This window comes from Poeciliopsis prolifica, unplaced genomic scaffold, assembly GCF_027474105.1.
Source record: "Poeciliopsis prolifica strain line A6 unplaced genomic scaffold, Auburn_PproV2 SCAFFOLD101, whole genome shotgun sequence".
Classification (NCBI taxonomy): Eukaryota; Metazoa; Chordata; class Actinopteri; order Cyprinodontiformes; family Poeciliidae; genus Poeciliopsis; species Poeciliopsis prolifica.
This window is the reverse complement of record NW_026562476.1, coordinates 574,737-602,500: the sequence shown is the minus strand read 5'-3', so window position 1 is coordinate 602,500 and position 27,764 is coordinate 574,737. Positions and strand designations below refer to the sequence as shown.

Below are 27,764 nucleotides of genomic sequence, written 5' to 3'. Positions count from 1 at the left end.
TTTTCTAAAGCAACATTCAGTTGTCTGTCTGTAGAGCATCCATCTATCTATTCATCCATCTTTTATTTTGACAATATGTTATAAAGATGTTACATTCTGCAGATTTTTCATTTAATAACCACTAAAGCCTTTTTTGTACAAAATTAGAAATGCACTAAAAATGCAAATAATCAAAAAAATTCATTTTTTAAATAAGAAAATAACCATTTTATTCCCTAAAAAGCAACAACACAGCACTCCTTTAGCTTACATTTTATCATTTGTAGCAAATAATGCATCTGCAGCTAGAAGATATTTCTAACATCAGTATATGAAAAGCTTAAGCCTGTCTGCTGGACTTCACATCAATACGGTGTTGGGCAGATCGGTTGATTATTTTTTTAATTTAACCAGCTAATATTTAGACAGCAGAATGTGCTTAATAGATTTCTTTTACAGCGCTTGAACCAAGTGAAGCTAAAACTTTGCCATTTGTGTTCAAGGCAGAACATATTTACAGTGTTGTTTTTTTAAATATCTTAAATGCAAACTGTATATTTTGTTTACAATTTTTGAGTCTGTATACTCCAGCTAACAATTAACTGATTACCAAATGTTTATAATTATTTAAATAATCGGTCAATAATTACTAATCACGATTGATCTGTTTCAGCCCTAGAAATACTATAACAAAATAAGAGAAGAAACGTCTTTGTTTTGGCCTTAATTAATGCATCATGAAATCAAACCTGTTTGCATAATTAAATAGAGATAAAGCTGGTATTATATTGTATTAAAATGTGACATTATCCCTAGATTGTTCCAGCATGTCTACAGCCAGGAAGTCTGTGTCTCCCGTTATGGACAGCAGTGGAGGGTCTCTGCTTGTGAAAAGGCGGAACTCCGAGGACATGAAGGACGACTTCAGAGGAGCAGAGTCCGCTGCAGAGCTCAGCCTGCATCCTAAAGATGGGACAGGAGCTGGAGAGGGTTAGTCTATATTTTTCAAGCTCTTTTCAAACCTAATAAAGTTTATTGGATAATTAGAATTAGGGGTAGCAGAGAAAAGCTGCAATTGTACTTCATTCTTACAACAAAAATCATTACATCATTTAAACATTCAGATAAGCTGATGTTTAGCTTTAAATTGTTCACCACAATGTTCTGAGGCGTTATGGAGAACATCTTGTTTTTAAAACCTGGTTCTACTTGACTTATAAGTATTTCTTCAGTGTAGCTCTAAAACCATCCATTCTGCTCTCTGTGCTGTTGGAGAATGGCTGAAAATAGTCGATGATTCTTGAGTGGCTCAACTGTTTTAAACTGGGTTGTTTTGGTACAATACAGCTCTTGTCTCTTAACATTCTTACTTTCTGCACAGCATTGTATGTACATATTTTTCTTTTACAAACATTGAATTTTATTGGTTTCTACGGACCCCTCTAGGGCAGTGGTCCCCAACCTTTTTATTACGGTGGACCGGCAAAGACTTGGCAATTTTGATGCGGCCCAGGGTGGGGGAAAAATGCTAAAGCCCCTTTTTTTCCCCCCGATATTCCCTTCACAACAATCTTACAACGTCCTGGAGTGTGCGGTGTGACAGGTAGCCAATCAGAAAGCGCTGTGACATAAGAATGGAGGGAATCCCAAAGAGTTGACATGGGAACTGAGGGTCCGATGGACATCGGAGGTGATATGTGGAAATGCTTATTACTATATGTAAAAGTCATTTTTATATATGTTTATTATATGTGGTTATGTTTATTGAGTTAAAAATGTTAACTACGAAAAATCATAACTCACCTCCAAATCAGAGTGCAGCAAATAGAGCAGCTGCTCCCTTTTATCCAAGGTCTTTTCTTTTTGTTTGTCTTTTATCGCTTAAAATGATCCATAAACTATCACTTCTGCTTCTACATGGTCATCCGTTTTTGATTATTCTAAATCAAACATACTTGGTATGTTGGGAGTTTTACTGGATTTTCTTCTGGAATCGGGATGTTTGTGACTGGAATCAGTTGTTGTGGTGTGTTGCTCCTGCCGTGTGGTCGGACACACGAACCGATCGAACCTGTAGGTCTTTATCGGCTCTGTGGTCACAGAGGTTTGGAAAATCGTCCGACCATCCTTAAATGAACCAGACCTAAAACTCACAAGCTCTACTCTCATCTTGTCTCGACCACTGCCCTAATGCCCTTCAAAATAAGATACAGCTGTGCCACAAAAACAAACATTTTACTCTTGTGAAAGTTTTAACTCAGAAAAATGACTATTGGAGCGCTGAGCTCATTTCTCCCATCTGGGAGTGATGAGAGACAATGACACCCGAAGTGTTGCTAATGCACAGCCTACTTGGTCTCTGCAAGGAGAAGCAATTTGAAGCTTCATTGAGGCAATGAAGCAATGAAGCTTCATTGAGGCAATGCTGTGGTGACCGGATTAACATCCGATTGACATCCGGTCACCACATCATGCAGAGCAGCTGGGACTGTGGGAATCACCTACCCGGATGAATCCATTCTCCTGTCTCTTCTCTGGGCCTTTTACCTTCACAAAGAAACTTTCCAAAGAATCTCATCTGTTTCTTACTCATGTTGCTGCTTGTGGCTCAATGTTGGCGGCAAGACGCAACCGAGAGAATCCGGCTAAAGGATTATTAAAGTAAAAGATCCTCCATACTCAAATAATACATAAAACAGAAATATTTAATTATTTCTTGTGCGGCCCGGTGCCAATTGGTCCACGGACTGGTACCAGTCTGCAGCCCGGGGATTGGGGAGCACTGCTCTAGGGGACATAGAGAAAAATGTTTCTTTTGTGTTCCCTCACATTATGCTTATTGCAATATTTGCTGGTCTATTTTGTACACAATAACAAGTGTCAATTTAAAATTTCAAATGTATGCACATTTAAAGGACCTCAGTGTTTATTTCTAACTTTTTGGTGCAAAAAACTAATTGGAAATCCATTGATTCACAGTCTGTTAGTGTAATGTTGCAATGGAACTGCACATGTAAACATCCCTTTGCAACCACCAACACAAAAGAGACACAATCAAAACTGTCAGATGACTCATTACCCCGCAATAATAACCCAGAAATAGTCCAAAAAGCTTGGATGTATTATTTCTTCTTTCCTACTTACAGAAAAAATTCCCTATGTGCCCTTGGGGGCTTTGTAGGTTTCAACTTCAAATTTGCTAAGTTTATTATGATGGGTTCACTTATTAGTTATTTTTTTCTATTTTTTTATGATAATTATTTACACCAAAAACAGAAACAACAAATTTGCCCACCATAAATAAAAACACAACTCTCTCCTGGAAAGCTTGAAACTTTAATGTTTCATGCCATCAGATTTTCCTTATTGTAGTTCAATATTTTGAATAACTAAACAACAAATATTGGAAATCTTTATGCTTGTCACAATGAAAAAATTTTTTGAACGATAAATTGTTCCAGAAGTTATTGCAATAAACTATAATATTCTTTTGGGATATTGTTTTGTTAAGTAATATAATGGCAAAATGATGATGCAGGAACACATTCTAAAAGATCAGTGAACTTTACATTCTAATGAACATTTAACACTGGAACTGGAAGACATTTTAAATATCCAAAATAAATAAACAAAACAACAAGTCTTGTTTTGTTAAAAGTACTTCAAAATTAATTTAGAAATATTTGTAAACAAATTTGAGACTAAAGCAACAGACTAAAGACTTTTGTCATCCAGTTTTTGTTAGAATAAAAAAAAGAGATGACAATAAATTATACTAATGGAAATTATTGGGTTTGTTTTAATTTATCATGCGGTTAATTGATTTATTGATTATTGTGACAAGCCTAGAAACCTTAATAACTTGTGACACCAGCCCTTGAGGACAGAAGCTGAATACCCCTGCTTAGCCCATTGAGATATTTCCATAGAAATTCAATATGTGTACAAGGTGTTCATGCATCCTTAAAAGTTTTAACTTCAGGTATTTAAAATAGAAGTCTTAAAATGTTTTAAATAGTTTTTTTAAGTAAGTTTGCCTTAAATATTTTTAGCTCAGCTGTTGAATTTAGTCTCAACAGGACAAGTTAACCATACAATATCATATCAGGGACGTTGTACATAGAAAAACAAGCTTAGGTGGTGAACTTTTACAAATTTTAGGTAGTAAACTTCCACCTAAAATTTTTAGATTAATTTCAGAAATTTGTTTTGGAAAAAAATGTAAATTGCTTAGTTTCAAAAGTTAAACAATTTTACTTGTGTAAATGAGCTGTTCCTTCAGAAAATGAACGTTCAGAATGTCGACTCACATTTTATGGGCAGTACATTGTTACCTGGCAGCCCAAGCAGAGCTCCCGCATGTTTGGTCAGCTTGTTTTACTGCTGCATGCGCTGAAAAATGGCTGTTGGAAATAAGCCTTTTGTATAGGACTGGACAATAAATCAAGACTGTTGTTCACTTACCATTCAGAAGCCACTTGCTGAATTGTTTTTGCTTGTGCAGGAGGATCTTCTAATATGTTTGCATCCATTTCCATGTAAAAGAGGTCAAAATAGCAGATCTCAGCAGACTAACATCTAATCTGAGAATTATTATGTGCAAAACATGTAATGAACACGTATAGCCCATAGGCCCATCCTCAATTGTTTAAGGATGAATAATAGGTTATCCATAAATCTTAATTCAGACCTCCTCTAACAGAGCAAAGCATGTTTTCTTTTTCTGAATGCTGGACTTGTTTAGCTTGATGTACTGCCGCTACATTTTAATTGCTATTTGATGCATTATGTTGCCAAACTTTTGACTTGTTCATTGTGATGGACCGAGTTAAAACAGGAGGAGTCACAGGATATATTTAGAAAAAATAGGGGTTTTATTTTAACCCAAAAATTATAAACAACAAAAAATAAACTGAGCTCATAAAATAGATCAAAGAAACAAAACTGAACTCAGGCAAAAGTGTAAACAAACTAGCTACACAAACAAACATAACTGACCTAACAAAGAAATGACACACAGGGGTTTATATACTGGCTGATCAGACCATGACACAATAGGGGTAACTAAAGAATACAAATAACACAAAAACAAAGAGTACAGCTAAGTTTGGCTAAACTAAATGAAAATCAAAAATAAACTTGAAATACTAATGTTTACTTAAATACAAAACTTATCTAAACAAACTATCATATCCCCCTTTCAGCAGGAACTAGTGGTGTAATCCAATTAGCACTTAAGCTTTGTTGACATCAGGATGGATTTGGCCATCACATTCATCATGCTCTGTATTTGAAAATAAATAATAAATCAGAACTGCATTTCCATCTGGATCTGTTCCAGGAGAGCTGCAGTCTGAAGCCACCAGTGGACCCCTTGTGTCTCAGAGCTCCTCCTTGTCAGATCAAGCCTCCACCAGCACCAAGCAAAAGTGCTCAGCAGAGAAACAGCTGTATGCTGCGTCCGGGCCAAGAGACGAGATCTTCTCCCTGGGAGGACCGAGTTACATAACTGCCAGCAAGGCCTTCAGCGGCAGGACTCTGGGGTACCAGTCACACTCCTGCTGCAGTAAACAACATCACCTCTCTAAATCATCAAATAATTCTTTCATTTCCTCCTACTGCAGGGCCACTGTGTTGGAGTGTGAGCTGGACAGCTCGAGAAACTCCCATCAGTCCCTGCTGGAGGAAATTTCTGCACCAGCACAGTCCAATGAGGGTGGGTTCAGCAGATCTATGTAGCTTTAGCTGCTAAGTTGGTCAGCGGTTTAAAGCTGTTTTGTTTAATATACTTGCAAATGTTTGTTTAATATACAAAAATCTTTAATAAGCCTTTTGTATAGGACTGGACAATGAATCAAGACTATACAGTATATTGCAACAGACACATAGTATGAATAAATATATCGTCTGATAGAATATTCAATATTCAATATATATGGAATATTCAATGAACTCTGATCCAGAACAGCACATCACTCTGGAAGACACAGCTCACTTGCTCTTTGGTTGCCCAGCAACAACCTGTTGTCATTTCCATTTGCATGATTGTTTATTTTTTTCTGGTTTAACTTTGTGCCAAATGCTGGATGACAAGAGTTTTTAGTCTGGTGCATTGGTATTAACTAGACCCTTATTTGAAGGACAATTTTTCTGAAGAGAGGTCATCAATAATTTTATTTATCATTTCAGATGTTTAGAAATTAAAGTGTATTCATATTTGAGACATTGTACCTGCAGTATCATGCAATTTCCGTTATGTTATTTTAAGATGGTCTCAAAAATATTATCATTTATCGCAAAAATTTATCGAGGGAGTCCTACTTGTGAGTGAAATAAACAAAAATCTTTAATAAGCATGTTGCAATTACTCAACATTATTAATTAAAACAAGCTTGACTACCTCCATTTACATGATTTATTGGTTTTGACCTTTCTTTTGATCAAAAACTGGAGGACAGAAGGCTTCAGTCTGGTGCATTGGTTTCAACTGGCCTTTATTTTGAAGGACAGTTTTGTTTACAGAGACTTCAGAATCCATTTTTATATGTTATTATAGTTATTTTATTTATTTGTTTTGAATATTAAAAGCTGTAGTATGTAACTTTTTTGAAACCTTGGATTTAGCCTGAAGATTTTAACAAGCTCCTACAAGCCCCGCTTGCCCTTGTTTATTGCAATAACTTCTGGGGAAATTTGTTGTCCAACAAAATTTATTAAAGTCACAGACCTAATTCTTAATGTAAAATTATGTGCTTATTTAATATTAATGGGTTATTTCTCAAAAGGGCAAAGCCAACATTAAAAGACAAGACTTTCTGTAAACTCAGCTATGAAGGTAAAAAAAAACAAAATTCAAATTTTTTTTAATTAAAATGTCAAAATGTGTTTTTGTAGATCAGTCGTCACCTGTGTTGGTAGCAGCAACCAGCAGTGACAGCGACACTGAGGACGAGGCTCTGCAGAGCTGCAATTCCCGATATGACAACCACACTCCTCCCTGCACAGGTGACTCACATCTTTCTTAGACTTAGACTTAGACTTCCTTTATTGTCATTGTACAAAAAAAACACAAGGTGAATCTTGACAATGAAATGTCGTTACTTGGCTACCAGTGTAGCAGAGCTAAAACCTTATACTACACAATAAATAAATAAATAAATACAATAGAAGTGCCATACAATACAGGTTCAGTGTTGTGAACAAAACTAAACTAAAGTGCATGTATTGACCATGTCCATGGGGGGTGATTTGGTTTGTGAGTGTGTGGAGGGGTGTTACGTGGCGTTAAGCAGTCTGATGGCCCGGGGGAAGAAACTGTTCAGTAGTCTGGTTGTTCTGCACAAGATGCTGCGGAACCTTCTTCCAGACGCCAGGAGGGGAAACAGTCCATGGTTGGGGTGGGTGGGGTCGGAGAGGATCTGGTGAGCGCGAGATAGGCAGCGCCTCTCTGCGATGTCCTTGATGCAGGGGAGCAGAGCCCCCGTGATCTTCTCCCCTGTCCTCACCACCCTCTGTAGAGACTTCCAGTCAGAGGCCCTGCAGCTCCCAGACCAGATGGAGATGTAGCTGGTCAGTTGGCTCTCGATGGTCCCTCTGTAGAAGGTCTGAAGGATGGGGGGCGGGAGGGATGCTCTCTTCATCCGACGCAGGAAGTGCATGCGCTGCTGGCCCTTCTTCACCAGTGAGGAGATGTGGGGAGACCAGCTGAGGTTTTCGTTGATGTGCACCCCCAGGAACTTGGTGCTGCTGACGACCTCCACTGCTGAGTCGTTGATGAGGAGTGGTGTGTGGGTGGGTCTGGATTTCCTGAAGTCTACGATGATCTCCTTGGTCTTGTTGACATTCAGGATCAGGTTGTTTCCTCTGCACCAGTCCACCAGATGCCGCACCTCCTCCTCCCTATAGGCCGTCTCGTTGTTGTCCCGGATGAGGCCCACCACTGTGGTGTCGTCCGCGTACTTCAGGATGTGGTTGGATCTGAAGTGTGGACGGCAGTCGTGGGTCATCAGGGTGAACAGCAGGGGACTCAGGACACAGCCCTGAGGGGTGCCGGTGTTCAGGGTGATGACATCAGAGGTGTTGTTCTCCAATCTGACAGACTGGGTTCTGTCAGTGAGGAAGTCCAGCAGCCAGTTGCAGAGGGGGGTGTTAATTCCTAAGGGGCCCAGTTTGCCCACCAGGTCTTGGGGGATGATGGTGTTGAACGCTGAGCTGAAGTCCAGGAACAGCATCCGCACGTGGGTGTTCTTCTCCTCCAGATGCTCCAGGCTCAGGTGGAGAGCAGTGGAGACTGCATCCTCAGCACTGCGCTTGGACTGGTATGCAAACTGGAAAGGGTCGTGTGATGGGGGAGCGTGGAGATGATGTGGTCCTTAACAAGTCTTTCGAAGCACTTCATGATGGTGGATGTCAGTGCGACGGGGCGGAAGTCGTTAAGGCATGTGATGGTGGTTGACTTCGGGACCGGAACGACAGTGGCAGACTTGAAGCACCGTGGGACGACAGCCTGGTCCAGGGACGTGTTGAAGATGTCGGTGAGCACGTGGGCCAGCTGGTCCGAGCATTCCTTGATTAGCAGACCTGGAATGTTGTCCGGACCTGCAGCTTTCCGCACGTTGACCTTCCTCAGAACCTTCCGCACTGCTGATGTTTCTAGTCTGAGCGCCAGTTCATCGGGGAGTGGCGTCGCTTTCCTCGCAGGGTTATTGTTCAGCTCCTCAAATCTTCCGAAGAAGTTGTTGAGCTCGTTGAGGAAGCCAGTGTCGGTCTGGCAGGATGGAGGTGTGGGTTTGTAGTCTGTGATAGACTGGATGCCCTGCCACAGTTTCCTGGTGTTGTTGGAGTCCTGGAAGAGACCCTGGATTTTCCGGCTGTGGGCTCGCTTAGCGTCTCTGATGGCCCGGTTCAGGTTGACCCTCGCAGACCTGAGAGCCGCAGCATCACAAAACATGAAATATTACACATCAAAACTTATGTTTTCATCAATTACAAATTTAGACAGATTACTGTGGGCTGGAGAAGTAAAATGATTTGGAAAAAAGTCCTAAAATTCAACCATGGTATTATTGGTAATAAGAATTTGTGGCCCTCTGACTGCTCAAAAGTAAAGAAAAAAATTACTCTATTTGAATTCTTTATCTAAGGATTAACCAACTTATGAAAAAAATTAAACTACATCTATAACTAATGAAAACTAAGTAGTTTTCTTATGGTGTATTATTACTCTTGAGTAAACTTTCTGGATATTGTCTTTTTTTAATGAAGAACATTCATTTGATGAACAACCGAAAAATTCTTCGGACACAGACACACCAGTAGTTTTTTTTGGTTTCATAAATTTTATATTGAAAGAAAGTGATTTGAAAATAAAATTATTTTGTCTAATATTATTTTGTAATTGCTTTTATATAATTTTTTTTGCCTTCAAACTACCAACATTTCCACATACCGTAAATTCCAGACGACAGAGCGCACCTGATTAAAAGCTGCATCCTTAAATTTTAGAAAGAAAATCAATTTTGAAGTTGTACAGGCCGCAACGGATTTTTAGCCGCAGGCATCCCACTTAATCTATTTCTGTGTATTCTATTCACAAAGAAAGATATTACACTTGAGGATATTTTTAACTTTAAACATATGGTTTATGTTTAATCCGTATATATTGCAAGTGCTTTTTTTCCGACAGTGCCTGTAACACGGCAGCAACACAAATTACGTTGCTTACGCTCACCAGACGGCGCGAGAACTGCAGCGCTTTCCAGGGCATGGTCCCCTCTTTTAGGGCGAACCCACTATGAGACCTGACCCATAAGAGCGCAGACACATCCCCAACGTGTTACCTGCATTATGTGTGTGTTGCTGTTGCACAAAAACAGCACAAACCTAGATCACAGAAATACTGCCCATATGCACATGGTTCACAAAAACAAAGGATCAAATCTTTTTTGGGGTGGGGTTAGGGTTAGGTTTACAAATTATACTAAATAATAAGGACAGATGAGCAAAACCTATTCTTGGATCCACAAGAGGTGGAGGGTGGAGATCCCCAGGTTCAGGTGATGTGTCTGAGACTTCCAGAGGAGGAGGAGGTGAAGCAACAATGTTTACTTGATTTCTACTCTTTTGGCAAAGTTTCAACTTGAATTAACTATTTAACTCGCAGTCTTGGCTCGACATTCAGGAAAAGCGCATCAGATGTCATGGTCGGCCAAATCGGGAGACCCGTCAGCTCTTCAGTTCGTGAAACCGTAGAAAAAAAAAACCAACAAACAAACAAACAAAGAAAAAGCTGTTAAACTGGCAACCCTGCAAGAACCGCGGCCCACTTCTGGCGGGGTTCACTCGACCCCTCTTAGAACTACGGGGAAGGTTAAAATTCCAATTAATAGTTTTTTAGCTAGTTCACTGCAGAGTCATATGCAGTAACTGCAGTCTCTGCATATGACTACTTGTGACAAGCTTCCAAATAAACAAAAGTAAGTCGATGAATAACATTTAGGCATAAGACGTGCACACCCCAAAGACTTACAGATGTGCCTCGACATGCATGTTATTAGTAGAAGACTGTTACATAATTAAAAAAAAAAAAAAACATTTCATTTATCATTTTGTACTTAAAGGAAAATCTCAAGATTACGAACAGTGGGAACAGCCATACAGCTGCAGGTGCTACTGGATTTACAATACCAGTCATTGAATTGTGAGCATGCTCTTGATTTATAGCACAATTTCAACTGGACCGCTGCGACTCTGCTGTTATGGGTCAAAATGTTTTTGGCAGCATAAAAAAAAGCTCGCATGAGCCACAGCTTTATAGGCCACAGTTTTCAAACTGTGAGACAAAAGTACCGACTGACAGTCCAGAATTTACGGTAATTATATTTTGGGATGTCTGATGTATTTTTTAAATATTAAGTGATTATTGTTTTAATCGGTTACTGAGTAGCCTTTTTACCAAAGGCTACTTTTTCATTCTAAGTAGAGGATTTTCTTAAACGTCTACTTTTTACTTTTACTTAAGTCGTGCTGTCTTAAAAGTACACCTCTGGGTGTTGTTTTTTGGGAGCTGCAATAGTATGTATCAAAATGTTTGCTTTAAATAGAAATCAGTATTTTGAAAATGCATTAATTTTGAACCATGCAACTGTCACTGCTGGATTGTTTGGGAAGAATTCCTGAATGGCTAAAAAGTGTGTTATTTACATAAGAATGAAACATCTCTGCAGGATCAGACACGTTTCTCCTCTTTCATCCAGGAGAACCACACCTGTCCGACGACAAAGGACTTCCTGCCATCAGGTGAAGTCTTAGGAGTCCAAACACAAAGTCCACAGTGGCCACAAACATTAAGACTGGCATGTAGAGTATAAACACGATGAAGAATAGTTCATCAGTGTCTTGCAGATTCTCAGACTGGGACCAAGACGCTGATAAAAGCAATATGTTTATGAGTGTGAGTAAACAAGTCAGAGATTCAAGTGGAAAACATACTTTCATTTATTTATGAAGTATTACCTTATCTAATTAAGTATATGACCCACTTTTGTTTACTATTGTATTTCTCACTTACTCTGTGTTTGATTGGAATAGTTTTCGTTATCCAGATGTTTTATAGTATGTTGTCCACACTGCAAAAACACAAAATCTTACCAAATACCAAGTTGCTATGTAATGTCCCACTGCCCATTGATTGTGAAATACGAGCTACTGGATTTACAATACCAGTGTAATCACAGTGCAAATAGTACTGTTTCTTAAGTATAAAGGAATTATCAAGTCAAAATAAGTTTCTGTGTTTATAGAAAAGTTAGTTTTGTCTCATTTTAAGTATTAAGATACTTGCACTAGAAACTAGTCTAAGATACTTGGTAAGATTGAGTTTTTACAGTGCATGAAAGTGCTTTGTTTTGTTTTTGTTTTTTCAGCAGGATCGCGATTTAAAGTATCAGATTAGCAGATCAAAACCTTCCAAAAGCTGAACTATACAGGGAGTTTTTTCCTTTAATTTCTGAAGTTAACTATTGGAGTTTTTAGTTACGGAACAGCATGGTGATTATAGTTATTCTCTTGGATTTGAAAACTGCTACTGCTTAGATATGTACAATAAAACTTTGATGCTTTATGCCGCTTTAGAAACCAGATGTTTACTTTGTCATCACTGTGTGTTAGAAGCCACCTCACTTCATAAACTTGAAGGGTAATGATTTCTTTTGTTTCCTGTGAAAACTAAGAGATCTAAGTATATTTTCTGTAAATTATCAAGTGATAAATGAAAATTGGACATTGTAACTTTGATCGATTTATTCAGAGCTGCATGTTACATTTGCACCCACATCTGATATATAGAGAGGCAAAGAAGCTGGCTTTTATACCTGGCGCAATTTCACCACTTGTACCAAGTAAAGGTGTAATCAAAACAAAACAAGAAATAAAAATTTTCTGTTTTTTGAGAAGGCATTAGAAAAGTGTTAATTTACTGGAATGAAGCATTAAAGGTTGGTTCTTATGTAACATGTTTTCTTTTCTTGATGGAGTTATTTACACCTCAGTACTCCTGATAAACAGAACAGAAGCAAATAATAGAGGTCAATGCTGTAACCTTAGCTACAAACGTACATTAACAGTAGGATGTTTTACACCTTTCTGGACTTCTAACTCTCATCCAACCCTTAAATATTGTTCTGTCATTAGTTTACATTGTAAATATTTGAGTATAAATTGAACCCTATTTTGGGGGCTGGCTTTATACTGTAATCCATGACTTTGCTGACTCGGCTAAAAGTAAATTGAAGAAAAAATCAGTTGCTGGTTTTTTTTTCTGTTTCTGCATCTGAACACATGGCAGCTGGATTCTCACCAGGTAGTGTCTGATTTCCATTTCTGCCAAAAGATGCTTTTATTTTGAATGTTTCTAGAATGCAACACATGAATATTTTTGTCTAATAAATAAAATGTTTTATAGGACACAAAAAAATTGTCTATAGCTTTTGTTGTTTTATTGTTTTTTTTTATCCCAAATGTATCAGCCAAGTTACCTGAATGCTGGAGTGTACAGTTAACCTGCTGGAGGATGTTAACTTGAAAGTTTGTTGGGACAAAAGAAAAAAAATGTATATATGTGTAGAAAAGACCCGGCCTGGTTCTATTCAGGTGCTTTTCACAAACCTCAAAAGAGGACAGAGTTCAAGTGTCACAGGTAAGTTTTTTTTACTGAAAAAGAAGTGGAAACAGTACGTTTACTCTGTAAGGGGGGAAGGCATTAAATATATGAGTGGGAGGTGGAAGCTGGAAAGAAGTCGATATATCATGAGTTAGAATTGGTCTTAGGACTTAGTTTTTGTTTTTTTTTAAATAGGGAAACATGAAACTGAGACTTGCAGATGGAAATTGTGGAACATGTCTTACGAGAATGTGATAAATATTCAGAAGAACATCAGCATTTAAAGTCAATACTGAACAGAGGGGGAAATGGATTTTCTGTAACATTTTAGGAAATGAATTTAAAGAAATCAGTTTATCAGAAAAATACTAGGTTATTTAATTATATTTAAAAGTATATATGTATGTATATGTGTATGCATGTTCCTACATTTACGACTGTGTTTATGAGTGTGTACGTGTGTGTGGAGCAGTCTGAGAGAAAGAGTGTGAATGTGCACACATACACACCATTGAGGTGCGTATTTTTTTTAAAATGTTTTAGTCGTTTATTTTTTATTTCTTTAATGAACATCTCCGTTGAGGTACGTATATATTTTTTTATGTTTTATTCGTTTATTTTTTATTTCTTTAATAAACATCTCCGTTGAGGTGCGTATTATTAAATTCGCACCTCAGTGAGTATGGTTGATGACCACACTCCAGCCGGTAGGTGGCGGTAAATACGCCTTAAGTTAGTTGCCATCTGCCAATAACAGAAGAAGAAGGACGAAAAGAAAAGAAAAAAAAGAAGAAAGGCAAAAGATAAAGATCCAAATCTCTCATAATAAGGACGTTAGGTAACCTTTAACTATATTCTTGTCCGCTTTAGGTGTATCTCTTTTTATTTTCGGTATTTCTTTGTTTACAGTAAGTGATGCTTACTGAAGCGCTTGAAAATATTGTGGCTTTTGATTGTTAAACCAAACTGTTTCCTGACAGTTTTGTAATGGGTTGCCAGATCCCACTTCACCATCATCATGCGCTTTTTACTTGCGAGCTTCACCACAATAAGTCTTTGGAAGGTACAAGTGAGAAACCATAGAAATGGCATTCTGGAATGATGACAGTCCCGCGTCACGACGCGGTAGTAAATTAGAACTAGAACGAGCTGTTCACTTCAATTCTTTATCTTTTATTTTTATTTCTGAGTACCTGTATAAATGATGGGTACGAAACGGGAGACGTCGAGTATAATGGAATGCACTGTGCACACATACACCTTATTGCCAAAAGTATTTGCTCACCCATCCAAATGATCGAAATTAGATGCTTGAATCACTTCCTTGGTCACAAGTGTATAAAATGAATCACCCAGCCATGCAGACTGTTTTCACAAACGTTTGTGAAAGATGGGTCGCTCTCAGCGTGGAACTGTACAACTAATCCAGTCATGAAAAGTTCTCGCTCCTAAATATTCCAGTCAACTATCAGCTGTAATATAAGAAAATGGAAGTGTTTGGGAATGACAGCAACTCAGCCACAAAATGGAAGGCCACATAATCTGACAGAGGGGGGTGAGCAGAAGGGCCGCATGGCGGGAAGAGGTTGGCAACTTTCTGCAGAGTCAATCACTACAAACCTCCAAGCTTCATGTGGCCTTCAGATTAGCTCAAGAACAGTGCACAGAGAGCTTCATGGAACGGGTTCCCCATGCAGCTGCATCTAAACCAGGGCTGTCAAACTCAATTTCATTTTGGGCCAGATCAAGATAGGGAATGTTATTAGAGGGCCAGTTGTGCCTGAATTTGTTGCTAAAACTCATTAACGAACTGTAAAAATGTAAATAAATTCTTAAAATGAAATAATATTGAACAACTTTTCAGTCCACCCAGGATTTTGTGTCTGTTTCTGGAATTTTTTGCAATAAAAATAAAAATGTTTGCATTTACTTATCATGGAAAAATGCAACTTTTTATTACTTGTAATGGATTTTGACTTGACATTATGTGAGGCTGAGTCAGCTGCTTCATAGAAGTAAGAAACATCCACCTTCAGGTGGGAATAAAAAAAGATGTGGATCCAATAGTTTTTGCCATTTTGCCCAAAATCTGCAATAAACTTATTATTCTGCATTAGCACAGGGATTTGTTGATTTTTACGTGAATTTCCACAATAATGTGCAAGAAAGTGGAGGGACTGATTGATGTAATTTGACACTAAACTAAAAAAACTGCTTTGATTTAATTGATAAAATAATATTTAAGCACACTGTCATCTTTTTTTGTCGGTTCTATTTATGTGTTCCCTTAGAGTCCACATAAAAAGCTTTGGAGGGCCATATTTGGCCCTCTGGCCTTGAGTTTGACACATGTGGTCTAAGCCAAATATCACCAAGTGTAATGCAAAACGTTGGATGCAGTGGTGCAAAGTGTGCTGCCAATGGAGTCTAGAGCAGTGGATCTGAGCCAAAAAGTGGTTATTGAAATAGGAATTTACAATAACTTAGTTGGCAAGTTTTATGGGAGTTTTTTCTGTATTACTGCTTGACATAAATAAAAATGAAAGTCCACCAAATTTAGATAAAATATAATTAGGATTAAAATTCCACAGGGAGTCTGAGTTCAATACAATTCTTTATCTAATTGATATTACAACAAAACTAACTCTCAAATAAAATGGTTTTGCTGACAAACTGTCTAAATAGGTTATTTAGGGGTCTCTCTTTATGTTTCTGTGCAAATTTTGAGATTCTTGTTCTTCATAGCGCTACTCACTTGGCCTTGCCTCTTGGCTTGGTCCACTTTGCTGAAATTTGCAGCTGGTGGGGTTTTGCTTTGAGACGGGGTTAGTTACATTTATATGTGTAATTTAGGGATGAGAAGTCTAAAAAAAATTAGGCCACCTGAGTATTGAGTTTACAAGCACAGAATTATTGATGCAATGTTTGTTATTCAGGCACATATAGAAGATATTTTACCAATAAGATTGAAGGTAAAGGCATTGAAATTTAGTTCATTAGTTGCTTGAGTAAACCATATTTATTAGCAAAATTCTGAGATGCCACAGACATTGTTTTAAAGAGTAATTGTTGCAAAAAATTGAACTGCAATTAATGATAAATATGGGGAAACAGAGCAACACTGTCATTCTCCTCCAGATAATGAAAATCTAGGACAGGTGCTATGCTTAAGTTTATTTGAGCAGTTATCTTGTGAGAAGTTTAAGTAGATTTTATGAAATATTGACTGAAACCAAATTCTTCTAAGGCCTGATAGATGGAACCATGCTCTAAAGAGTCAAATGTCCTATAAAAAAAATGAAATAAAAATAAAGCAGGTTCTTCCCCAGTGTATTATAAGCTTACCAGGGCACAAGGCTTTATACCAAGTTTTTATTTTAAGTAGGTTTTTTTTTACTCTTTATTTGCATTTATGTTTTTTTTTCTGTGGGAAAAGTTAGATACTTTTTGGCTTTTTGGGTGCAACTGTTTAGGAGTGACTGTGGCTCTGTGGGTAGAGTAATTGTGTTACCACATCTTGATGAACCCCTGAGTAAGACACTCAACCAAAAATTGCCTACCAGTATTTAAATGTGAGTGCGAATGGGTGAGTGTAACTCTAGTGTAAAGTGCTTTGAGTGGTCAAAATGATTGGTAAAGTGCAATATAAATTCAGTTCATTTGCTATGTTGAATATTACTTCAACATAAAGAAAATAAAATGCAACTGAATGTCATTATTATCATTTAAAAACTTATGGGTATAAGAATAGACTACGAGAGGAATTTTTTGCTCCTATTTCTCAATGACAGACATTGAGAAATAGACACAAAAATGATGACAGTGAAAGTTTAAGTAAACAAATTTATCTCTAATTGTTGATGATTTTTTGACATTGTCAACTTTTGGGATAAAAGCACTTAATGTCTTGTATTAGAGTAGTTCTCAGCGATCGATACTTTAATTTTAACATTAAAGGGACTTGACCTTTTCCAAATCTCTTATAAAGCTCATTTGACATCCCATCACTACCAAGTGATATAATGTTTAAGACTTGAAATAGCTACCAAACAATGATCAGAGCAATGTTTGGTATTTTAAAAACTAAAATGTTTGTCTAAAATACAGTGGTATTTAGAAATTTCCTTCCCCCCAATAAAATGCATATTAAACTAATTTATAAAGTACCTGAAGTAGTGTTGACTGCAACGTTCTGACCTTCAGAATGCCCATCGGGCTCAGCAGATTCAAACCAACATCAGAATAAAATGTGAGTTTGAACTAGTGCTATCAATCAGTTTTAAAAAATTTAATCAGTCTGCATTTAGTGGTTAATTGTTTAATCACTATTAATCACTAACTCTGTAAGTTTGAGTTTGAAAGGATTAGCTGTGCAAGCCCTCTTGCTGCCCTCTGACCAATTAAAATGCAATCAGTTATCTGATTATTTTTTTGTCGCAGAAAGCAGGAAGTAGTCTCCAAGTACTTACTGGCAACTAAGGAAAACTTACTCTCTTAGAAAGCATTTGTGGAAGTAGTAGCAAACTTGTTTTGGAGACACCTGACAGATATTTCTGGGTATCCCATCCCTTCATGATGCTGTCCTGGGCAAATGCATAAGCAAAAGAAATATTCTTGTTTTGGTAGCGCACCAAAACAGTTTTGTTTTCTGCTCCTAAAACATTTTTAAATTACCTAATTGTCTTGTTGTTGGTATCCTTTTTAGCAATGATGTTGCATGGCTTCAAGAGCAGTAAGCAGGATTTCACTTTTGGATCATGGAAGGTGACGGCGGCAAAAAACCACATCATGAAATCTAAAGACATTGAACGGTATGTGTCTCTAAAATTGTATGGACATTTTTTCACACTTATTACACTTTGATAACGTAGGTTACTCTTTTTTTGATTTTCCTTTGAAGACCACACCCCTGGTCACGTGCACACAAAAAAAGTCTGATCATAATAATCAAATCAAACCTGTCCACAAATTTAGTTATGGATAAAAAACTGAGACGATATAGTTAGGAATGACACTTCCAGAAATGTTTTAATTACTTTGTGAAAATTTCCTTTTTGATACTGAGAACTTCTACTACAGGCAGGTAGTCTCCTGTCTGTCTCCAGCAGGAGTCTACGTTCACTCAGGACTAAGGACTGTGCTAAGGACAAATTAAATCAGAAGAGAGGACAACCGACTTGATTGAAATTCAGAGGGGAACGAGCAGGTGCCACAATGTCTCATGAGACCAATGGTGGGGAGGGCTGTTTGACTCCTAATACACTGTGGGAAACCATGTTTTGCCAGAAATGGGTGATTTAAGCACAGTGCTAATATGGTTCGGAAGGTTTCCTTTTTCTTGTTTGTAAAGGAAACCCAAAATTCTGCCAAAAATGATTAAAAGTAGCTGGGGTGTAACAGCTACATCAGGCTTCATGACTGCTAGTGTCTAGTGCTTCTGAGATAGCAACTTGAAACATAATTTTTTAATCTTGTGAGATCTTTCTTACATAACCTAGCTTTTGCACAACCCTTCTTTTTGTGTTTAATAGGCTACCTCTTTTTCCTGTACCATTACACTTTATTTCACATAGCTTAACTTATGGAGTAACATTGTTTATTTTTGCTGTTCATATGGGTTACATATGTACAGCATATGTCTTACTACATAAGATCTGCTGTGAATTTCATGTCAAAAGGAAACTAGAATTATACTTATTGAGAAAAACATTGATGTTTTCTTTACTAATATTACCTGCTTTTACTGATTTGGTTTTATAAGAAGCAATGGCGATATGAGTGTTACTTATCACATTAAAATAGAATAGAATAGAATTCAACTTTATTGTCATTGCACTGTCACAAGAACAAGGCAATGAAATGTAGTTTGCATCTGTCCAGAGGTGCAATACATGATATAAATATTTATTACAAAGATAAGGTGTATAAACAGAGAGTAATTGTAACGTGCTATAAAATAAAATGTTTTGTGTAAATATAAATATGAGAGCTATGTACATATTATACAAATTACACAGATTATACAGAATATACAGGAATATTAGGAGTGGATTGTATATGTATTAGTTGTTTTATAATACAGGATAAATAATGGCAAATTAGATCTACAGATTATATAACGATTGTATACAGATCATGTATGTGTGTGAGGGAACAGTCCGGGGACGGGGCGTACAGTCATTATAGTTTGTGTCAGAAGCAGTTCAGGAGCGTGACAGCTGTGGGAAAGAAGCTGTTCCGGTGCCTGGTGGTTCTGGTCCATAGGCTTCGGTAACGCCTCCCAGAGGGCAGGCGAGAGAAGAGTGTGTGTGCAGGCTGAGTCAAGTCCTTGGTGATTTTTCCGGCCCTTTTCAGACACCGCTTCCTGTAGATGTCGTTGATGGCAGGGAGCGGTGCCCCGGCGATGTGCTGGGCAGTTTTCACCACTCTCTGCAGAGCCTTCCGGTCGGAGACAGAGCAGTTCCCGTACCAAACTGTGATGCAGTTGGTGAGGATGCTCTCAATGGTGCAGCGGTAAAAGTTAGTGAGGATCTCTGAGGACAGGTGGTTCTTCCTCAAGGTGCTCATGAAGAAGAGGCGCTGGTGCGCCTTCTTGATGAGTTTGGAGCAGTTGGTTGTCCAGGTCAGGTCCTCGGAGATGTGGACTCCCAGGAACTTAAAGCTGTTCACACGCTCCACCGCTATTCCCTTGATGTGGATGGGTGGGTGCAGGTCAGCGTTCCTCCTGAAGTCCACGATGAGCTCCTTGGTCTTCTCGGTGTTCAGCTGCAGGTAGTTCACCGTGATGTCATCTGCAAACTTGATGATGGCGTTAGAGCCATGGACAGGTCTGCAGTTGTGGGTGAAGAGAGAGTAGAGGAAGGGACTCATCACACAGCCTTGTGGCACTCCAGTGATGATGATGATGGTGGATGAGAAGCGGTTGTCCTGCCGGACGTGTTGGGGTCGACTGGTCAGGAAGTCTAGCAACCAGTTGCACATGAGTTAACTGATGTCGAGGTCTGTGAGTTTGGCAAAGAGTTGTGATGGAATGACAGTGTTAAATGCTGAACTAAAGACTAAGAACAGCATTCTGGCATAAGTGTTCTTGCTGTCCAGGTGAGAAAGGACAGAGTGCAGCGCTATGGAGACCCCATCCTCTGTGCTCCTATTCTGCCTGTATGCAAATTGGTGGGGTTCCAGTGTGGGGGGGAGACAGGATCTAAGGTGTGCTAGGACCAGCCGCTCCAAGCACTTGGTGATGATGGGGGTGAGGTTTACCGGATGATAGTCATTTAGTCTGGTTGGACAGGTTGAAAATGTCCATCAGCACCCCTGCCAGCTCCCCAGAGCACGCTCTGAGGACATGTCCAGGTATGCCATCAGGACCTGCAGCTAACAAGAGCTAATAAACACTTTAGAATTTTGACCATTGTCCTCTTTTATATGTTTGTTTGGAAAGCAAACGTATAAAAGATTTGCTGTAATCCTACATGAATACCAGCATCTATGTTTTCACCATTTCCTACCAGTTCTACCAGTTTAAGATCAAAGAAGGTTGTAACTTCTATTGTGTAACATCTTCCAAATAAAAGTGCTGTACAAGACAGATCCTAGATGATTAACATAACCATGTATACATACTCATTCCCTCATTTTCTAATGAATATTTCTTTCCTTCACCTGTGTGTGCCCAGGAACAGTCTACATCAAAATTTATTAGGAATGAGAAATGTTACTTTTTATTCTTTGCCTGGCCAGATTAGCAGATGAACTGAACATGCCTGCACTCCCAGAGATGTTGTATGGGGATAATATTCTGCGGATCCAACACACAGACCGCTATGGCATTGAATTTAATGCTATTGATGCTCTCAAGAAAGTCAACAATATGGAGGACACTGTGAAGGTAGCATGTGCTCAAGAATGGCAGGAGAGCAGGTAAGGCACACAAACATAAATTGCTAACATACAGTGAACATAATCATGTCATTGATTTATGGTAAAAGCAACATTTTATACGACATTTCCAGCTTCTTAAGTACCAAGTGAAATACTCCCTTCTAAAAACTTGCTTTATGGTGTTTTGGGATCAACAAACTAATTTACTTTTTGCTTTTTTGGGTCGCATTCAAACTTTTTTATTGTACCAGAAAACAAGTTTTTCACTGTGCACATGAGAATAAAACTTTTAACTTAAACCTGAATTAATAACAAAACCCTGCTAAGTCTAATGCTAAAGCTCTGCCAGGGTTAACACTATAGCAACCTTATGCACAATCTATGTGAGCTACAATCATACATTCATTTCTTCATCGGTTAAATTTCATAAATATTTACTTAGTTTCACATTAGCTAACAAGAGCTAATTAACACAACTACTTTAGAATTTTGACTCTGATACGTTTATTTGGAAAGCAGATAAATGTTACTACATACGTTAAGTTATGGGAAATGGTTCATAAAATTGGTTAATTTTCATAGAATTTTTGTTTCATTTTACATTTGTCTATTTCAAGTTAGTTCATTGACCATTGTTGACTTTTTGGTAATTAACAGAGGGGTAGCAACAATTTTGTATTTATGTATGTATATTTGTACTGACTGCACAGTGCCAACATTCGGTTTCTATTAGTATCACTAGAGTGGCTGACAAGTGCGCAGCAAATGGTGAAACGCACGACAAATAGGTGTAAACACACAAAAAATGACAAAATAAACTGCAAATACACAGAAATGCAGATAAAACATGCTGGAGGTTATGTGGATCGGAACAAGCAGACCACTTTCATATTCTATGGAGCTGTCTTAAGTTGTTTTCTTACTGGAGGACAATTAAACAAAATGTGGAGACTGTTATTGGAGTCAATCTTACACTAAACTTTGAAATTATGCTTTTAGGCAAACAACCAGATTGTGTAAAGGGATTCTGTAAAACATATATTTTCAATATATTATTAATTGCCAGTAAAAATGCAATTACTTGGAAATGGATGACGGACAAAATACCCACATTAGAAGACTGGACAAGCATCATTCAAGACATTTGCAAGATGGAGGAATTGACATTTGCATTGAAACTGGAGCAAGACAAATTTGAAAAGTGTTGGACCCCATGGTGGACTTTCATAAATACCAGATCTGAAGCTAATGAGATTGTGGTGACACCCATTGTTGCTTAGCTACTCTGTTGAACCCTCGGTTTTAAGGGTTGCAAAAGTTATTCTAGTGTTGATACTGACTTGTCTTGTTCTTCCTCCTCTCTTCTTTTGAGAGGAGTGACGAGGAGGGAAAAAAAAGGAACACTAAATACTGGAGATGGGACAATCACAAGAAGGGGTTAACTGTATTGATTAATATAACAAACTGAATAGATGACTGTACAGGTCTACATCATCTTTTGTGAATGGACGAGATGTATATTTTCTATGTTGTTCCTTAATAAAAACTTGATTTAAAAAAAAAACTGCAAATACATATACAAAAACCCCCCAAATTCTGCAAGCAACAAAAAAAAATGCTGCCATAATAGAAATAAAAGCAAAAACCTTCAATCAACTGACAAATACAAACAAAAAAAATGCTCCAACCTCAGATAAATACCTGCAACTACATGAAAAACAAGCAACAGGGGAATGTTGCAAATAGTAAAAACAACAGCACATATGCGCCACAAGATGGAAGTGCTCCAGACCACCAGGGGGAGTCAAACAAAGAACAAATCACATTGGACCAGACCTTCATTAAAAGCACTCTGGCTTTTTCATTTATTAAATAAAAACCCAAAATACTATTTTCGATTTTGTGCACAAAACCAAAACGGAAAGAAATGAACACTCTATTTTGATTTGGTTTGTTTTTTTGTGATAAGGGTGGCCTGACCCTGAAGTTCTCATACTGTGTAGAGACCCGTTTGTATACATTCGTCCAAAATGGTGTACAACTAATTTGATCATGATACCTACACACAAAAAGCCCTGTACTTTGACTTCGTTTTGTGTACTAAAGTTTCTGATTGTAACTTCCAATTCGGTAAAGGGCTAATCCACCAAAATTTTCACATTCTTGAGTGTCTGCTCTATCTCAACAATTACAATTGGACGAGATTTAACTGTGGCTTGAATATTCTGGCAGTCATTCAAACACTGTTTTTTACTGTCAGTTTTTCTTTGTGATTAGCATTAGCCTACCAGTTATAATACATTCTGTCATGTATAATAAGCATGCAGAAAACTATTGAACCATGATCATCCAAAGCACAATGCAATAAAATGAAGCTATTTTCCAAATCTACAAAGTAGGAAATATTTGAAATAATTGACAAACATTATTATAGACCAGGGTTTTCCCCAGAAAACTTGCTAAGCCCAGTGGTCAAGGCGCTGAGGCAAGACAGGAATAGTAAATATTTCTGGGTAAATTTATGCTATGGGAAAGAAATGTCTGCATAAAACAATGAAAAATAAGTGCAAAAGTTTGCACTGCATGTAAGAAGCCAATCAAAGGGAAGTGTGTATTTCATACACAAAAACATGCAAATAGAAGTAAGACTGTATTTACCCCTTAAACTTTCTGTTTTTAGTGAGGGTGTGGTTCGATATGATTTTGTTCTTTGTTTGACTCTCCCTAGTGGTCTTAAGCACTACCGTTATATGGAGCAATTATACTGTTGTTTTTACTATTTGCAGCATTTACCCCACTGCTTGTTATTCATGTGGTTGCAGCATTTTGTTTGTGATTGCAATATTTTTTGTGATTGCAGCATTTATGATTTAAGCATTTCGTTTATCATTGCAGTGTTTTATTTGTGATAGCAGAATTTTCTGTTAGCATTTGTTTTTGTGTGTTTTGGAATTTACGTCATACACCACTTCACAGTTTGTTTCACCATTTGCTGCATGTTTACATCTGCTGGCCACCATATGTCATAGATAAATGTCAAATGATGTCATTTCAGAGCTGAGTCTGAACACGCCCAAGAAGTACTGAGGCCTTTCGACTGGACGTTCACCACAGATTACAGTGGAACGCTTCTCGGAGAAGAACTCCAGATGAAGGCTGGTTGAATTTGTATTTTTCCTTCTTTGTTTGTTCATTTGTTTGTTTGTTTTTTTTCTTTTTTATATTCTTCTTTCTTTCTACATCTTTTCTCTCTCATTGACCTTATGTATTTGTAAAGGTAAGGTTTCTCTGTAGATTTTTGTCATACAGAGTATATGTGTAACTCATTTTGTGTAACTTCTCTATGTATTTTTAAAGGTGACTAATACAGAGGAGCGCATTGACATAGAGAAGCTGAAGGCTCGAGAGCACATCATGTTCTTTGAAGAAGTTTTGCTGTTTGAAGATGAGCTTCATGACCACGGTGTCTCAATGATTAGTGTCAAAATTGTAAGTGTCTTTTATTATTAACTATTGAATTATACATTTTTATACTGGAATTATACAATTTTAAATCAGGAATCATAATGATAAGCTCTAACTGACTAGGTTCACAAGCCCTGAAATCTGTTCATATGATTTGAATTATTTTGCTCTTTGAACTCTAAATATACTTCAATATACCTCAAATAAGTAGATATCAGCATTGCAATGTTTTTTCCTATATTTGTGGGGAGTACAGAGTACTGGTGGCTATGGGCTTGATTTAGGAGACATGGAACATAGGGTGGACACAGAGATGGACCGCTGTGGGGCTGATGTTTGGCTTGATGACATACGGACCAATAAAGCATAGAGCGAACTTCTTCGAGATGAATCTTAATGGAATAAGAGAGCCAAATTTTCTGACCTGGTGCATATTTATACAAAATTGTTTCCATTCCTGGAAGATGAATTGCAGTTGCCATGCAGCCGGAAAACATGCTTGCCGAGGAGCTGAACGCTTTTGGAAAGCTGAAGGGAGTTTCCTGAGGGAGATGAGGTGACATGCCTTTGAGAAACGGTCAATTATGGTTAGAATTGTAGTCATACCTTGGGATGTGGGGAGTCCATTAATAAAATCTAAGGAGACATGGAACCAAGGATGCTGGGGTGGAGCAGATCTGCAGGTGGTCGAAGAGAAGATTTATTACGAGCACAGACTTGAGAGGTAAGGACAAACTCCTTACTGTCTTTATGTAAGGACAGTCACCAGAAGTGTCAAAAGTTAAGTGAAATGGTTCTGCTAATACCTGGGTGGGCAGAAAACTTTGTGGAATTTAACCAGTGGAATGGGCAAGAATGGGAAGAGGTGGGAACACAAGTCCTATTGGGAGGACTGTTACCTGAGTCAGGTTCATTCTGTAAGGCTTGATTTACAATGTCCTTTGTCTCCCATGTGACCACACCAACTGTACAGCTGGGGGGTAAAATGAAAGCCAGGGTTTCTTGAGCACCACCGGGAGGGTTTGGTGTTCTTAGAACCTGGGCGATATGAATTAGAAATTAAACTTGGAGAAAAACATGATCTGCTTCTTTGGTCCATGTGAAAGAGATCTTGTTAGTGGTTAGTGCAGTTAACGGTGCTGAGATTTGGCTGGAATTTCTATAAAAATTGAATCCTAGAAATCTTTACAATTGCTTACATTACTTTGTAGCTGGTCATTCCATGACCGCCCTTATTCTTCCTGGGTCCAGTCAAATATGCCTGGTCTCAAGAATGTAGCGAAGAAAGGGGATTGATGTTTTTTGAAATTTGCATTTCTCAGCCTTAACAAAGAGACGATTCTCTAAAAGGCGTTGGAGAATGAGACGGATATGTCTGCGTTGGTCCTCAATGTTCCGAGAGTGACTTCTTGTACAGGTTCAATAAGTGGAAGTGAATATTTGTTTTTTTGCAGAAATGTGGTTTAATTCCCTGTAGTTGATGCAAGGTCAGAGGGAGCCATCTTTCTTAGTCCAGGGACTCTGGGTAGAAGCCCTTTTGCCAACCATCGCAACCTCATCACCCCTAGTATCGTATGGACGATGAGGTGGTAGGGGTAGTGCTTTGTGTTTACTGAATACCTACTAGATGTCGTGATATTTCTCAGGGATTAGAGTTTACATCGATGAACGCTAATCTTCTGCAACTGCAAGTCAACGAGTCAGAGCAACACCGGACTGTAGACAGGAAGACAGGCAATTAGTGGACCAAGACTAAACAATTATTGGACCAGTTGATGTGTGGATTATGGTGTTGAAGCCAGCTAAAACTAAACATTACTTTAGTAATAGATTGCAATATGCATAAATTAATAAGAGAAGGTCACAAATTGAAATAATAAATTATGGTCTTCCTGAAGGCTCAATCCTAGGACCTAAGTTAAATATACTTTATTGAAATTATATTTTTTTCAGTTTAGAATGTTTGCTGGTGATACAAATTTATGGATGAAAAAAAAATATGGATGAAATAATAAAAACAGTAGAAGAAGAGCTTGCTGAGTTGAAATTATGGTTTGATTACTATAATTTATTAAGGAAAAACTAAATTCATGGTATTTTCTGGTAATCAAATCTATAACAATGAAAAGTTATGCATAATTTGAGTAGAAATTGATTACTTGGGGGGACAATATCTGACGGGGAAACGCCAATCAATGTAACACCTGTAAGGAGACCCAAAATATAAGAGATTTTAGAATTGTCATGGGGCAATGATTGGGTCAAACGATATAAGACTGAAGAGCAGTGAAATAAAAAGCCCTTGTGACCCCGACTTTCCCCAGATAATTTATTTGTATTCGGAGCTCTGAACTCATGTGTAGAATTGATCTTTTGAGCTACTGATTGAGCGCTTGCGCCATCTTCTGGAGGAGATGAGTGCTTAGCCTCACTCCACTGCAACAGTGAGATCAGGTAATCCAAACACTGATTTGTAACCTCCTACTGCTTGCTGAGGGGTCAGAGAACTGCATCATGAGATTGAATTAGGGAGCGTTGTTTGGCTAGTTTCCTTGACAGCATTTACTGAGTCAAATGGTCGAGAATGTTTCTTCATGGCTTTTGTGACGCTTCTGACCCACATGCAGATAAACACAGGCAAGGAGATGTTTTAAAGGTTTATTTACAAAAGAAATGTGCAGATGTAGAGGTTGCAGCAGGGATGACCAGGAGACCAGAGGACCGGGAACCCTGTGCATTTAAAGGGACGAGACTTTCACCTAGAAGAGGTGACTAGGATCAGGATCAGGTGAAAGGTACAGGAGCCAACTCTGCTGATGATATGAACCAGATATCATCAGCAGATACCAACAAACTGGATAATGAGTTTGTTGGGTTACAGACCAGAAGCACAGAGGATAGCTGAGTAGGTTTGTAACTGTGGATGCCATGTCATCTGGTTTCCTGAACCCCACAATCAATAAAGTCATCTCCCAGGTCATTTCACATCACTCTATGATTCCTTCTGCTGATTTAAGTTTCCAGTAGAACTTTTTTTTTTTTTTTGACAAAGGAAGATTAGAGAGATCAGACCCAGCAATGCAGACCATTAGCCTGGGCGTTCATTTCACCTCGGTAATGTCACAGATGGACTGCATCATTACCATAGAACAATTCACTATAAAAGAATTTAATGGACATAAATAAACATGCTTATCAGAACCCTGACATTTTTATTGAAAATATTCTGTTTTTACTTTATGTAAAATTCTAGTTGCAAGATGTTGAATTTTGAGGTTTC

At 38.0% G+C, this 27,764-nt stretch overlaps 2 protein-coding genes across 3 annotated transcripts in view; both read left to right on the top strand.

The window, feature by feature from the left end:
- The window catches only part of trim37 (tripartite motif containing 37), a 37,249-nt gene extending 24,303 nt beyond the window's left edge, over window positions 1-12,946 (top strand). Inside the window, exons 21-25 of the mRNA XM_055023459.1 lie at window positions 796-969; window positions 5,321-5,522; window positions 5,604-5,695; window positions 6,874-6,984; window positions 11,235-12,946. Of these exons, the coding sequence (XP_054879434.1) occupies window positions 796-969; window positions 5,321-5,522; window positions 5,604-5,695; window positions 6,874-6,984; window positions 11,235-11,281 (626 nt within the window). The 3' untranslated portion in view covers window positions 11,282-12,946. The remainder of the gene's footprint in view (window positions 1-795; window positions 970-5,320; window positions 5,523-5,603; window positions 5,696-6,873; window positions 6,985-11,234) is intronic.
- A 921-nt stretch (window positions 12,947-13,867) lies between these two features.
- tiprl (TIP41, TOR signaling pathway regulator-like (S. cerevisiae)) overlaps window positions 13,868-27,764 on the top strand; it is a 33,843-nt gene continuing 19,946 nt past the window's right edge. For both annotated transcript variants that reach the window (XM_055023458.1, XM_055023457.1), the window contains exons 1-5: window positions 13,868-13,976; window positions 17,844-17,949; window positions 20,879-21,058; window positions 24,075-24,174; window positions 24,377-24,508. In XM_055023458.1, coding sequence (XP_054879433.1) covers window positions 17,846-17,949; window positions 20,879-21,058; window positions 24,075-24,174; window positions 24,377-24,508 — 516 coding nt within the window. In that variant the 5' untranslated portion in view covers window positions 13,868-13,976; window positions 17,844-17,845. The remainder of the gene's footprint in view (window positions 13,977-17,843; window positions 17,950-20,878; window positions 21,059-24,074; window positions 24,175-24,376; window positions 24,509-27,764) is intronic.